We start from the raw sequence: 12,524 nt of genomic DNA, 5'->3' as shown, positions 1-12,524 counted from the left end.
GGATGATTATTTTTTTTATTGTGGCACTTTGTGTGAAAAGTATATGTATGAACATATTTATTTTAGTTATGTTAGAATACCAAAAATGCAAACTAAATATATTAACAAATTACAAACATTAAAAAGAGGGATGCATTGCCAATAACTTTTTTTCTTGTTATGGCTGAAAAAAGATAAATGGTTGATATTCAAATTCTATACTATAAATTAAAAATGAATAATAATAATTTTAAATTTAAAAGAAATTTAAATTTTACAAGTAAATTTAGTCTTTTCAAACTTCAAAAAAATGTACTTGAAGAGATTTGAAGGTAATATTTCAATAAATTAAATGACATTTTAATTTTCACAGTTCTCTAATGTTGATAATAATAATAATTAAAATGAATAATAATAATAAATTATTATTATTAGTAGTTGTTTTAACTAGTTTTCATTTTATAAAAACAAATAAATATTACTCCTTTGATTTGATAATCACACTAAGCTATATCACGATTATCATGCAGTCTAATTTTTTTAAATTTTACTTTTGATATAATTAATTATTAGCTTATCATCAACTCACAAACCCTGATGTACATAGTGAAATGAGGATTTTAAAAATATTTCTCACCCTAAAGAAAGGTTGTTTCTTGACATCCTCTGCGTCTTTCTCACTGGAGCCCAGTCGTCTTTCTGGATTTCTCCTTAGTAACTGTATAAAACAATATGCAAAATCAAACTTTATTCATATATTTATTTTTACATCACATTGTATAAAGAAAATCAGGACGTTCAGTAGGGCATGCTCTAAATTAATAAAAGAAAGCTCAAAAAAATCGATTTACCCTCCTCATAATGCCAATGGCCTCTGAGGAAAGGAACCGTGGGTATCGAACTTCATCGTTCACTATGCTGTCAAAAACCTCCTCTTCATCATCACCTGGAAATGGAGACTAGAAAGACAGTTTTAGATCAGACAAATACCAACACTATATGAATGTTTCAAACATTTCAAAAGCTCAAATTTCTCACCTCTCCCACCAACATCTCGTATATAAGCACTCCGAGTCCCCACCAGTCCACGGCCCGCGTGTACGATGTGTCTGTTAGAACCTCCGGAGCCAGAAACTCTGGAGTCCCACAGAACGTACTGGTCCGGTCCCCAAAACCCATACCTGAGAAAGAGACAAAAATGTTGACTGATGTGACTACATACCAAGCCCAATCAACATACCAAGGCACACCAACAGAAAGATAGGCAGACAAATAAAACCATGAAAGAGAGAGAAAAGGAACAGGGGTGAAATTCTTTACCTTCTTTACACAATCCAAAATCGGCGATCTTCACGTAACCCTCTGTGTCAAGCAGCAAGTTGTCCAATTTAAGATCTCTGGAGAAGAAACACAAAAATATATGCAATAAACAGGATATTTAAAACATTCTTTAACATGTGCACAGTGTTTTTGGCATACTCACCGGTACACAATCTTGTTGTCATGTAAATATTGAAGTCCTAAAACTACACAAGCAGCATAGAACCTGAAACACACACAAACACAAATTCAATTTGCATTAAAAAGCTGGAAACCTTCCATTTTTATTATAATCTTCTACCTTTAAATCTAAATATCACACAAACATTTTCTTAAAACATTATTTAGTATTTTTATTAATTAACTTTAAAGCTCTTATTCTTATGGAAATTGTTGGTTGGTCCCCAAAATATATACTACCGTTCAAAAGTTTGGGGTCAGTAAAGTAAAAAAAAAGAAAGAAATTATTACTTTTATTCATCAAGCATGCTGGTTTATATTTATATTTCAAATATAACATTAAAACAAATCAGTTTTTCACAAAAATATTAAGCAGCACATTGATATTAATAATAAATGTTTCTTGAGCAGCAAATCATATTAATATATTCAAATAGAAACAGCTATTTTAAATTGTAATAATATTTCAGAATATTACCATTTTTACTGTATTTTTGATCAAACAAATGCAGCGTTGGCGAGCATAAGAGACTTCTTTCAAAAACACTTAAAAAATCTTTTAAAAGACAGTGTAGCATATTTCAGGTTGTTTGATCCTTGTGGGGACATTTGGTCCAGACAGTGCAGCCAAAACCTGAGAAAACATACACAGCCCGTGGCTCGGTGAAGACGTCTGCGTGTATATGCATCATTAGGTCGCCGCCTGCCGTGTACTCCATGACAAAACACACATGTTCTGGGGTCTGGAAACATGCAAACAGGTTCACGAGGAAGGGGTGTTGCGTACTGTTCACCGTCTCAAAAATGCGCTTCTCACACATCAAACTGAGGGAAAGACAGAAAGAGAGAAGCAAGAATAAATGAACAACACATTTCTGAAAAACTATAATGGTATATATCATTTATAATCCTATAACAATTTAATCTAACTCATCGATGGTCGATTAAGCAAGCTCATCATTAGAGTGTGTAGTTTTGAGGTGCGTGTGGCGCATGGGCAAAACTCCTGCAGCAGACCCACGAGGAAAAATAAAACAAGCGCACCGACTTACAGCGCACTTATTACAGGGACAATCCCACTAGAGCAACATGGAGTAAAGTGCCTTGCTCAAGGACACACAGGTGATGGCGACTGCTGGGATCAAACCAGCAACCTTCTTCATATCAGTTCAGTGCTTTAACCCACCATCTTGGCACTTGGTATATACAAATGGTCTCTAAGTGGATCAAATATGCTTGTTGTATTCTGCTAGTTGAGACCTTTTCAACACTATATGACAAGTTTATCCGTTAGGTACAATAATTTTACAGATTTTATTTTGCATATTTTTCTAATATGTCAGCAAATTTAAAAGCACTTGTTAAGGGATTGTCATATTCCCTATATTCACTGTAAAGCCAAGCTTTTAAGCTTTTAAAGCAACACCTATTTAGTGTTGGATAAGCGAGTGGTTATGTAAATTGATAACTTTGTAGCACCCCCGCTTCGGATCTAAGAGGATAAGGTTAACGATTAATTGTTCATTTAAACAGCGATCGATTATGGGAATTTATGTAAATTGACATCCCTACTCAAAACAAAAAGGAAAAAGTTATTTTGTTTACCTTTCTACTTCATCTCTGGCCACAATGTCTCCTTTCTTTAGGGCTTTTATGGCATACATGCTGCCTGACTTCTTGTATTCTGCCAACAGCACCTAACAGACACGCATTTGATGAACATTTCAGAGAGAAAGAGAGCTAGGGTGAAGTTGAAGGATAAAAGAAGGGTGTTTAAAGGCGAGGAAGGCTGAAGATCACCTTTCCAAAATGGCCTCTGCCAAGAACAGCAATTAGTCGGAAATCCTGCAGGCTCAAAGGGGTCTTCTTCTGTTTACTGCAACACAAACAAACACACACATACTTAGACACCACTTTAAAGACCCAGCGTTACGCGTTATCCGAGAATCATTATATTGTGTGCACATGCATGTGTGTTTGAGTGTACCTGCTCAGTGAATGTGTTCTGATTTGTCGCTCAGGAGTGGTGAGGTCAGGAGCAGACAGGGGCTCAGTGGCCGGTTGTTGTTCCTGTGCCGAGAGAGAGGGGAGAGGTTACAGAGAGACAGGAGAGGCTAAATAGAAAGAGGTGGAGTTATAGAAGGTCTCTCACGGGAGTGCTTGTATCCGCCATGTCTCGCCGGATGTCCACCTTCATCGGCGAGTCATAGTCTAAACTCAACTTTTCCACTGATATCTCCCTGTAACACACAAACATAACTGAAACAAAACCAACATTCCAGCTTGTTTGTCAGATCAGATCCACACTTACATCACATGACACTTACACAAACATAATACTCATACTAGTGTGTACTTTAGTTAATTAGTTGCACTCTAGATTAGATTTACTGTTTATGTGCTGATTTAAAGGATAGCTCACCCAAAAAAAAAAAAAATTTATAAATATATATATATATAAAAAAAAAAAATATATATATATATATATATATATATAGATGATTTTAGAATGAGGATATAGGGTATAGATATATATAATACTACTACTGTAAGAACTGTACAATACTGTACAAGTACTGTAAAATAAAAAGGAGAATTGAATTATTATTATTTTATTTTACAGAACAACTTATTATTACACTACCAATATTCATGGTTGTCTTAAAAACGTTGATTTTGGTGGAAAATCACAAGGAAAACGTATTCTCTTTTGTTAACGACAGATTTAATAATTATTTTCACATATCCATGAATACACAGGTATTATGCATGCACTGAATGTGCGTGTGATTTACCCTGTCTGTACAGTGTGTGCGTGAGGGCTGTAGGTTCCCGTGTTGTTGACGGTTGGGATGGCATTCCTCAGTAACCTCACCCACGTGCCGATATCAACGTTCATCTGCCTAGCTCGCAAGAAGGCTTTACCTGCATGTGACCACAAACACGCACAAAAGAAAACACGTTTGTTTAATCTCTGACCACTAGATGGAGCTCAACACCATTTGAGTCACATGCCACTGATTAAAGTTGACATGAAATGCCATTCGGGTCAATTTTAAGTGCATTTTGATAAATGATTCAATAGATTAATGCATTTATTGTAAATAGAGAAAATATTTTTCTCTTACCCTGTTGTTTGGAGAAAACTTTCTTCTGTCGTTTTAGCCGTGGAACCCTGTCGATCACGGGGTTAAAGAAGGTGACCTGAGGTAGACGGATGTTATTTTAATGGTGCCCAGTAGCAGTGTCAAAGATTTTGGGACATTTATTTGGTTTCAGTGTGTTTATAAAGTAACCTATGCAATAAATAGTGATAGAGACTCCCTTTATGGACATAAGAGACATTTTTGTATGCATTGTGTGCGTACCTCTGCCAACAGCAGTCCCTGTGGTTCTAGCTCTAGTTGTACTCTGTGTTTCTGGTTGTCCAGGAAGTCCTCCAACTTGAGAAATTTCAACGCACACAAAGAGCGGTAGTCTTTCCAGTACACAGCCATCTCCATCTCTCTGGACTGCACACATAAAGACAAACACAATTAAATTTTTTGTATTATTTATATACTATAGTTATATACAATTTATTTATATACTATTATAAATATACTATTATATACTATATTATTTGCTTTTGTCATTTTTAATTCAATTGCTACAGTGTGTATGTATGTGTGTGTGTATATATATATATATATATATATATATAGAGAGAGAGAGAGAGAGAGAGAGAGAGCTTTATATAGTATGTATTCATTTATTTCATATATTTCTATTTAGCTTTATTTTATTTCAGTTTTATTTTTCTTCAATTAGAAATTGTGGCTTTCTTTCTATATAAAAATTTGTTTAATTTACTAAAATTACTAAAACTGTAATAAAAGTTTATATAAATATTTTATGTTAAAAAACTAAAAATGATTTTTTTAATACAGTATTCATATACATTTTTATTTCTGTTTTATTTGAATAACCAAAAACTATTTTCAATAGTTTTAGCTAACAATAACAACACTGACCAGAGAGATTTAACAGCATTCGTTCAGCATGTAGTTTCCATTAACAAATAATCATACATATACTATAAATTCTGGCCAAAAATACATGCACATCTTAATTTGCTTGGCTGTTGTTCATTTTGCATGTTCAATATGCTTTTTTTTCTCTAAATAGAAAGAATAGCGTGTCATTGCTTGTGTAAGAGTTATTTGAGATGCTCCAGTTGGCGGTCAAGTCACTGATGTTACACATCCAAAGGATTTTGCTTTTGTAATTATAATTACAGCCTATTGCCTGGAGCTTTAATTAATGAAACAGACACTGAACCTCTAATCTGTGTAAATCTACTATTAACACAGAGCTGAACTCACTCTCTCCAGCTCTATGGTGAAAGTCTGATCCCAGCCCTGTTCTCCAACCATCTTCCATGCCGTTTGACCCACGACTGAGTTATCCAGCTTCAGTACTGCACTCACCTCCGCTGCAAGCACACAACAGACATCATTTCAAAAGCATGTCTTTCAAATTAGGTCAAATTAAGGTCAAATTAATTACTCATTTACTTTCTGAAGAATTTGCGAGTAAAAGTGCAATAGTGTCTGCCCACTTTTTCAGCGGCGTTGGTTCCGGAAGTATTTTTCCATTCATTTTTCCCATGGGGATTTTTCAAAAAGTCTTTGTTAAAGCTTTATAAGCCATGAACCAAGCCAACCAGCTATGAGGTGAATCATAACATTGCAAAAAAGCAAAAAAGTATATAAAAAAAAAAAAAGGTACTGTGTACTTAATGGCTTTTATGGAGGAAACAAATATGCAAAAATAAAGCATTGTGATCAATATAATCAAATGAAAAACAATGGAGAAATATAAAACTACTCATTTAAAGTTGTTGATTATATCTATAGAAACAATATATTTAGTTTATTGCAAAATATGTATATATATATATATATATATATACACAAATATTTATGTATTTTGAGAGCATAGTGAGACCGACTCGATTACGAGATTCACAGTGCTTCATGGGAGTGGGCGTTCCCTGCAAGCGCTGTTGGCGCAGTCTGCTTGGTGCTTGGACTCTTTGATTGGTGGAATTTTTGTACAGCATTATGGGTAATGTAGTTTTTCCCCACAAACTCACCTGTTAAACATGATTATTTTAGAAAAAATAAGCTGAAATCATGCAATCCGATGGCTTCAACAGAAGCAATTACCATGAATTAACAACCTCAGAGCTCATAGTAGGTCTGTCTTATTAAGTTATTGTTAAAATCTATTTCTCTATGGAGAAAATGAATGGAAATGAATTTTTACTTCCGGAACCCAACTGTTGCTCTCTGTTTGGTGTTGTTGAAAACGTCAGCCAATCACTTGTCAGCATGATAATGCAACACCCCGGGTTATAAGCTCTGATGTCCTGTTCTGTTCAATGCAAAACTGTCATCGCACATGACAGACAGAACAGATTACATCCAAACTCACCATGGACTAATCACACTATGAATGTTACATCCTCTAAACACACACTCACAGGAAAGTTCGTCTGTTTTGGGGGGTGTTTTTCCGCTCACACTGCCGCTGCGACTGTAAAGGCCTTTTCCACTCCGCATAAAGGACCGCCCCTCTCCCGGACTGTAACACGGCAACACTACCTGGCTGCCCCGGGAGCGGCCGGGAACCACCTCCAGCACACCCATACAGCCCAGTAACGTGACCTGAAGAGTGCCTGCACATAGACACAGGAAATAGGAAAACAATCAGATCTTAGAAGCCAGTAGCTGACAACTTCTACTAAACTAAATTAATTTTTGAATACCAGTGAGCGGAGAGGGCTTGGAGAGGGTGCTGTACTGGTTGTGCAGGTAGGGGGCGCCATGCCGGGAGCTGAATGCTGGTGAGGAGGCTAAAACCAGCTCCTCTTTAATGACAGATGCTTTGGGATGATCCTCAGGAAGTTCTGCCAACCGCCGATCTAATGAATCTCTCAGCAGATCCAACCTCTGAGACGACTCGCCCAGACGACACTGAGCCTGAAGAAGCAGAGAGAGGAAGAGTTAGACTTAATTACTAACTTAATTGGAAAAGTGTACAGTGTACTTAAATAACAGAAGATAAAGATATCATTGAAAGCTACATGCCATTGTTTATAATTAATATAATATAATATAATATAATATAATATAATATAATATAATATAATATAATATAATATAATATAATATAATATAATATAATATAATATATAATATAATATAATATAATATAATATAATATAATATAATATAATATAATATAATATAATATAATAGTTTGGGCCGTAAGATTTTGTACATGGCTTTGAAGGATTTTATATAATGAAATATATAACATTTATTTAGTATTTATTTGATATATACAAACAAATACAGTAAATGCAAAAGTACTATGAAATATTATTACAATTTAAAATAACAGGTTTCTATTTTAATATATTTTAAAATGTAATTTATTCCTGTGATGCAAAGCTGAATTTTCAGCATCATTACTCCAGTCTTCAGTGTCACATGATCCTTCAGAAATCATTCTAATATGATGATTTGCTGCTAAAAAACCCCACTTCTTATTATTGTCAATGTTGAAAACAGTTGTGATGCTTAGTATTTTTGTGGAAACTTATGATCTGTTTAATGCATCCTTGCTAAATAAAAGTATTAATTTCTAAAAAAAATAAAATAAAAGACTGACCCCAAACTATTAGAAGGACAACACAACACAGTTTTACCTCTGACATGGCCTTCTTGTCCTGTACTTTACTGGCTCCAAGAAGTCTAAGGACATTTTTTGCTCCCTCAGCGACAGCGTGCTCCACGCGGTAATGGTGCCTGAGCTCTTCAATCCGCAGCTCCATACCACATGGGTCAGGCTTTCCTGAAGAGAAACACACACAAATACATATTTAGGTAATCAATATCACTCACATTCTCACAGAAGCTATCACAAGCTATATAAGCCTGAATGGGTCAGTCATTTTAACTGCATAATTAAACAAAATTACAATTTCAAATTGTTTGTTAAAATATAAAAACTCTTTTGAATTAGAGAACATTAATATAAAAGTGCAAAAATTATTTTATTTAGCTTTTTTAGATGTAATAATAATTTCATGAACTTTGAAATATCCTGGAAATAAGTATTTATACTTAATTTTATTCTCATAAATTTAGGGGCTTATGTCTAGAAAATAAAATAGGACTAATACACTGCCCGCTAAAAAAAAGTGGCTGTTTGCATTTAAATTAGCAAATGCTTAAGAGTCAATGATTGGATCATTATTGCAGTGATTGTTATGTTTCTAGCATGTTATATGTTTGGCAACAGTTCTTCCAACCCTAAATGGATAATGATGGAGTGTGTAGATTTTCAGTTCTTAAACAACCATGTAGGAAGACACATCATGGCCGTATTCCAGGATGACAATGTCAAGATTCATCAGGCTCAAATTGTGAAAGAATGGAGACCATAAAACTGCAAGGATAATATAATTAGAAGAGTAGCATGTTACACTGCAGGACTCGGCTGTCATTGCTTGAAATGTCACATCAACCACCCATTAACCGAAATGAAACTGAATTTAATGTGATCTCAAAACAGACATTAAGTCTAAGATACATTAAAAGGTACATGAGGTCAAGTGCATCTATCAGACTTCGAAGAGGATGAAGGATGATGTCGGATCAGCACAGCGAGCTTCCATATATTAATTACTACTTATGCAAACTGGGGGAGATGATTGTAGATCATCTGAGGTCTGCCATGCTGCCAGCTACAGACTTTTAGAAATAAGAGGATTATTAGGGATTATAAACTGAAAGATTAAGATGCTATGGTGTTATATTATTCGGTCATACCATCAAAAACATTGACATGATGTTCCGGGTTTTATATAAATATTTGTCTGTGTCTGTTTGGTTCTGACTGCAATACAAGCAGTTCAAAGCATTCCTGAGTACAGGGAATATTGTGAGTGTTTAAAAACGTTCTCTCAATGTTCTAACGTAAACGAGACTGCAGACTGTTTACCATTTCTGATTTACATATATTTTTAATATAGCTGAGACTAGAAGAGCGTGCTTGTGTGTGTGTGTTTGGACTTTCCTAGTAAAATCATATTGATACATCACGACTTGGAGGCAAAAAAGATGACAAAAGGAGGAGTTTGCACTTAGTTGAATTGGTGGATTTATAAAGAGGTATAAGACAGAGAAAAAGACATAAGGAGAAGTAAAGAAGGATTGACTGCGATGGTTTTTGTGTCCTAATAAGGCATGAAGCTGAATGAGGTGATAATTTCATAAACAGACTCGACGAGTGCATGTGTGTACATGTACACAGTAAAAGGTGTATGTGTGTTTATACGGGAGTATTAAAGAATGTGTGTGTCTGTGTTAACTAATGCCACTATGAGCCTGAAACATTTTGTTTGATATCATACGGTCTCTGGTCTCTGTCTGATGACATGTCATAAGCTATAATTACTTTAAAAGCATATAAAGTTTAGGTTTGTGTGTTATCATAACGCAAGGGAATTTTTCATTCAACCGTCATAACATTTCAAATAACAATAAAAAATTATAAGTATTAGTCTTATTTTACAATTTACCTGAGAAACAAATCTACATACGATATTATTAAGACACTGAGAATGTATCTGAAATTAACATTATTTTTCTTAGGAAAAATAATAAGTCTCTTCTTATGCTCAACAAGAATGCATTTATTTGAGCAAAAATACAGTAAATATTGTAAAATATTACATTTTAAAGTAACTGTTTCCTATTTCAATACATTTTAAAATGTAATTTATTTCTGTGATGCAAAGCTGAATTTTCAGCATCATTACTCATTCAGTGTCACATGATCCTTCAGAAATCATTCTAATATGAATATTTTCTGCTCATGAAACATTTATTATTATTATTAATGTTGAAAACGGTAGTGGATATGGATAAAATACTGTGTATAAAATAAAAATTGTAGGATTAAAAGCCATTTATTTAATGGTAGTATGATACAATTACTTCAAATGAAAATTAACCAATTAAATGTAAATGACTTTTTTTATTTAGTAATGTATTTGAATGTGCCCCCTAATTTATTTGTTTTTGTGTTTTTAGATTACAGAATTTTGGTGTAACCTGTTAAATCAAGAGGTGTGTGTGAGAGAGAGAGAGAGAGAGAGAGAGAGAGAGAGAGAGAGAGAGAGAGAGAGAGAGAGAGAGAGAGAGAGAGAAGAGTAAAGGAAATAGAGAGCGGGAACTGACTGTCATCAGTTACCTGATCCTGTGTGTGTGTGTGTGTGTGTTTCACTCTAAGCCAAACGGGGATCATAACACACATTTATTGATCTGTATGACCTGCACTCACTACTTGTGCATAAACACTGTACACCTGACCAAATACACCATGAACACACCCTGAAAACACACACCACTCGTCTTCAGGGATTCAGGTGGTTATTGATCTGTTTATTTCTCTGCTCATCTATGAAATCAGACTCTAAAAGCAACAAAGCCGTACACACACACACACACACACACAGCCATACCCTGTGTATCATCATTGTGTTCGAAGGCCTGTACTGTTTTCCGGATCTGCATGCGGATGATGTCAATCTTTGTCTTGCTGTCCTGTAGCATCTGTTGAGCTGTCTGCAACATCTTCTTATCCTGACAACCCACACACAGACACACACACACACACACACACACACACACACATCATTATAGTTATTAAACATTGAGCAAACCGCTTTTGACAGACTGGCTCTGTTCCAAAATCTAGTGAGCTGCCTTGCCACCTACATAGAGAGCAACTTCATGTGCCAGAGTTTTAGAATTTTGCTAAGTCATTATCAATACTATCTTTAAAATAAAGTAGCATAATCATTTTAAAATAAATTAACACTTTTATTACTCCTGTGAAATTTCACACATGTACACAGGCTGACAGAAATCAGGTTAAAGCATTTACATGCTGAGTGAAATCAGCGTAAGTGGCAAAAATCTAGTCAATCGGTTTCTCCTTAAGCTGTTTATGACCTTACTCCAATAAAGGAAAACGGGTTAACGCGTTTACATGATCACATGCATTGTTGGTTTATTAAGCATAAACAGGTTAAGAGCGTGCATGTAAATGCATTCATTGATAATAATAAATGTTTCATGAGCAGCAAATCATCATATTATAATGATTTCTAAAGGATCATGTGACACTGAAGACTGGAGTAATGATGCTGAAAATCCAGCTTTACCATCACAGGAATGATTTACATTTTAAAATACATTAAAATAGAAAACAGATATTTTATATTATAACAATATTTCACAAAATATTAAAGTTACTATCCTTGATCAAACAAATGTGAGCATAAGAGACTTCTTTCAAAAAATGAAAAAACTCTTACCGACACCAAACTTTTGAAAGGCAGTATAGATTACTACTTTTTGGAACAGAGCATTTGTGCATGCATTTGGATACCTTAGTGGAGCCATTGGCGTAGATGGGGATCATATTTTCAGCTCCTTGTTTGACTTTGAGTTCGATGTTTAACTGCCTTTCCAGTGCAGCGATTCGGTCCTTGTGTGCCGACGACCTGCTCTCTGCTCCTGGAGACTGAGGAACTTCATCTAAACCGCAAAAAAAGTGAAAAATTACAGTTAGCTGTGGCCCAAGGGATTTAAGAACGGGGCTTGTGATGTGTAAAATCAGTTTTTTATTCAAAAACATGAATTATGAATATTGCAGTCATCTATAATTTATGTTTAGGCATATGTGTTTTTGTTGGGTTTAAATATTTACGAGTATTGGAATAATGGATGAGCATAATCTCAGTAAATAAAAACATAAAATCAAATTATCAAATTATTTTATGCATGTACTGTAGGTAAATTTCTTTTTAAAAATAAATAACTAATATATATATATATATATTTTTTTTTTTCATTTCATAATGTTCATGAAACTTGCAGATGGTTGCTCTGACCATCAAATATTAGATGTAGTCTAATCTT

The 12,524-nt window shown here is 34.5% G+C and overlaps 1 protein-coding gene across 2 annotated transcripts in view; it reads right to left on the bottom strand.

The window, feature by feature from the left end:
* The window catches only part of pkn1a (protein kinase N1a), a 44,216-nt gene that overhangs the window by 2,405 nt on the left and 29,287 nt on the right, over positions 1 to 12,524 (bottom strand). For both annotated transcript variants that reach the window (XR_013816121.1, XM_079811419.1), the window contains exons 2-20: positions 11,992 to 12,140; positions 11,060 to 11,180; positions 8,237 to 8,382; positions 7,292 to 7,505; positions 7,007 to 7,201; positions 5,844 to 5,953; positions 4,848 to 4,991; positions 4,608 to 4,683; positions 4,275 to 4,404; positions 3,632 to 3,719; positions 3,467 to 3,549; positions 3,280 to 3,355; positions 3,085 to 3,176; positions 2,128 to 2,304; positions 1,463 to 1,525; positions 1,300 to 1,376; positions 1,018 to 1,160; positions 831 to 938; positions 617 to 697 (exon numbers count right to left, since the gene is read on the bottom strand). Coding sequence is in view for 1 of the 2 variants with exons in the window: in XM_079811419.1 (XP_079667545.1) it covers positions 617 to 697; positions 831 to 938; positions 1,018 to 1,160; positions 1,300 to 1,376; positions 1,463 to 1,525; positions 2,128 to 2,304; positions 3,085 to 3,176; positions 3,280 to 3,355; positions 3,467 to 3,549; positions 3,632 to 3,719; positions 4,275 to 4,404; positions 4,608 to 4,683; positions 4,848 to 4,991; positions 5,844 to 5,953; positions 7,007 to 7,201; positions 7,292 to 7,505; positions 8,237 to 8,382; positions 11,060 to 11,180; positions 11,992 to 12,024 (2,157 nt within the window). In the remaining variant the exon portion in view is untranslated. The remainder of the gene's footprint in view (positions 1 to 616; positions 698 to 830; positions 939 to 1,017; positions 1,161 to 1,299; positions 1,377 to 1,462; positions 1,526 to 2,127; positions 2,305 to 3,084; positions 3,177 to 3,279; positions 3,356 to 3,466; positions 3,550 to 3,631; positions 3,720 to 4,274; positions 4,405 to 4,607; positions 4,684 to 4,847; positions 4,992 to 5,843; positions 5,954 to 7,006; positions 7,202 to 7,291; positions 7,506 to 8,236; positions 8,383 to 11,059; positions 11,181 to 11,991; positions 12,141 to 12,524) is intronic.

Source organism: Gobio gobio (genome assembly GCF_949357685.1).
Source record: "Gobio gobio genome assembly, chromosome: 3".
Taxonomy (NCBI): domain Eukaryota; kingdom Metazoa; phylum Chordata; class Actinopteri; order Cypriniformes; family Gobionidae; genus Gobio; species Gobio gobio.
Note: the sequence above shows the minus strand (reverse complement) of the source record. Positions and strands in the feature narration are given on the sequence as shown.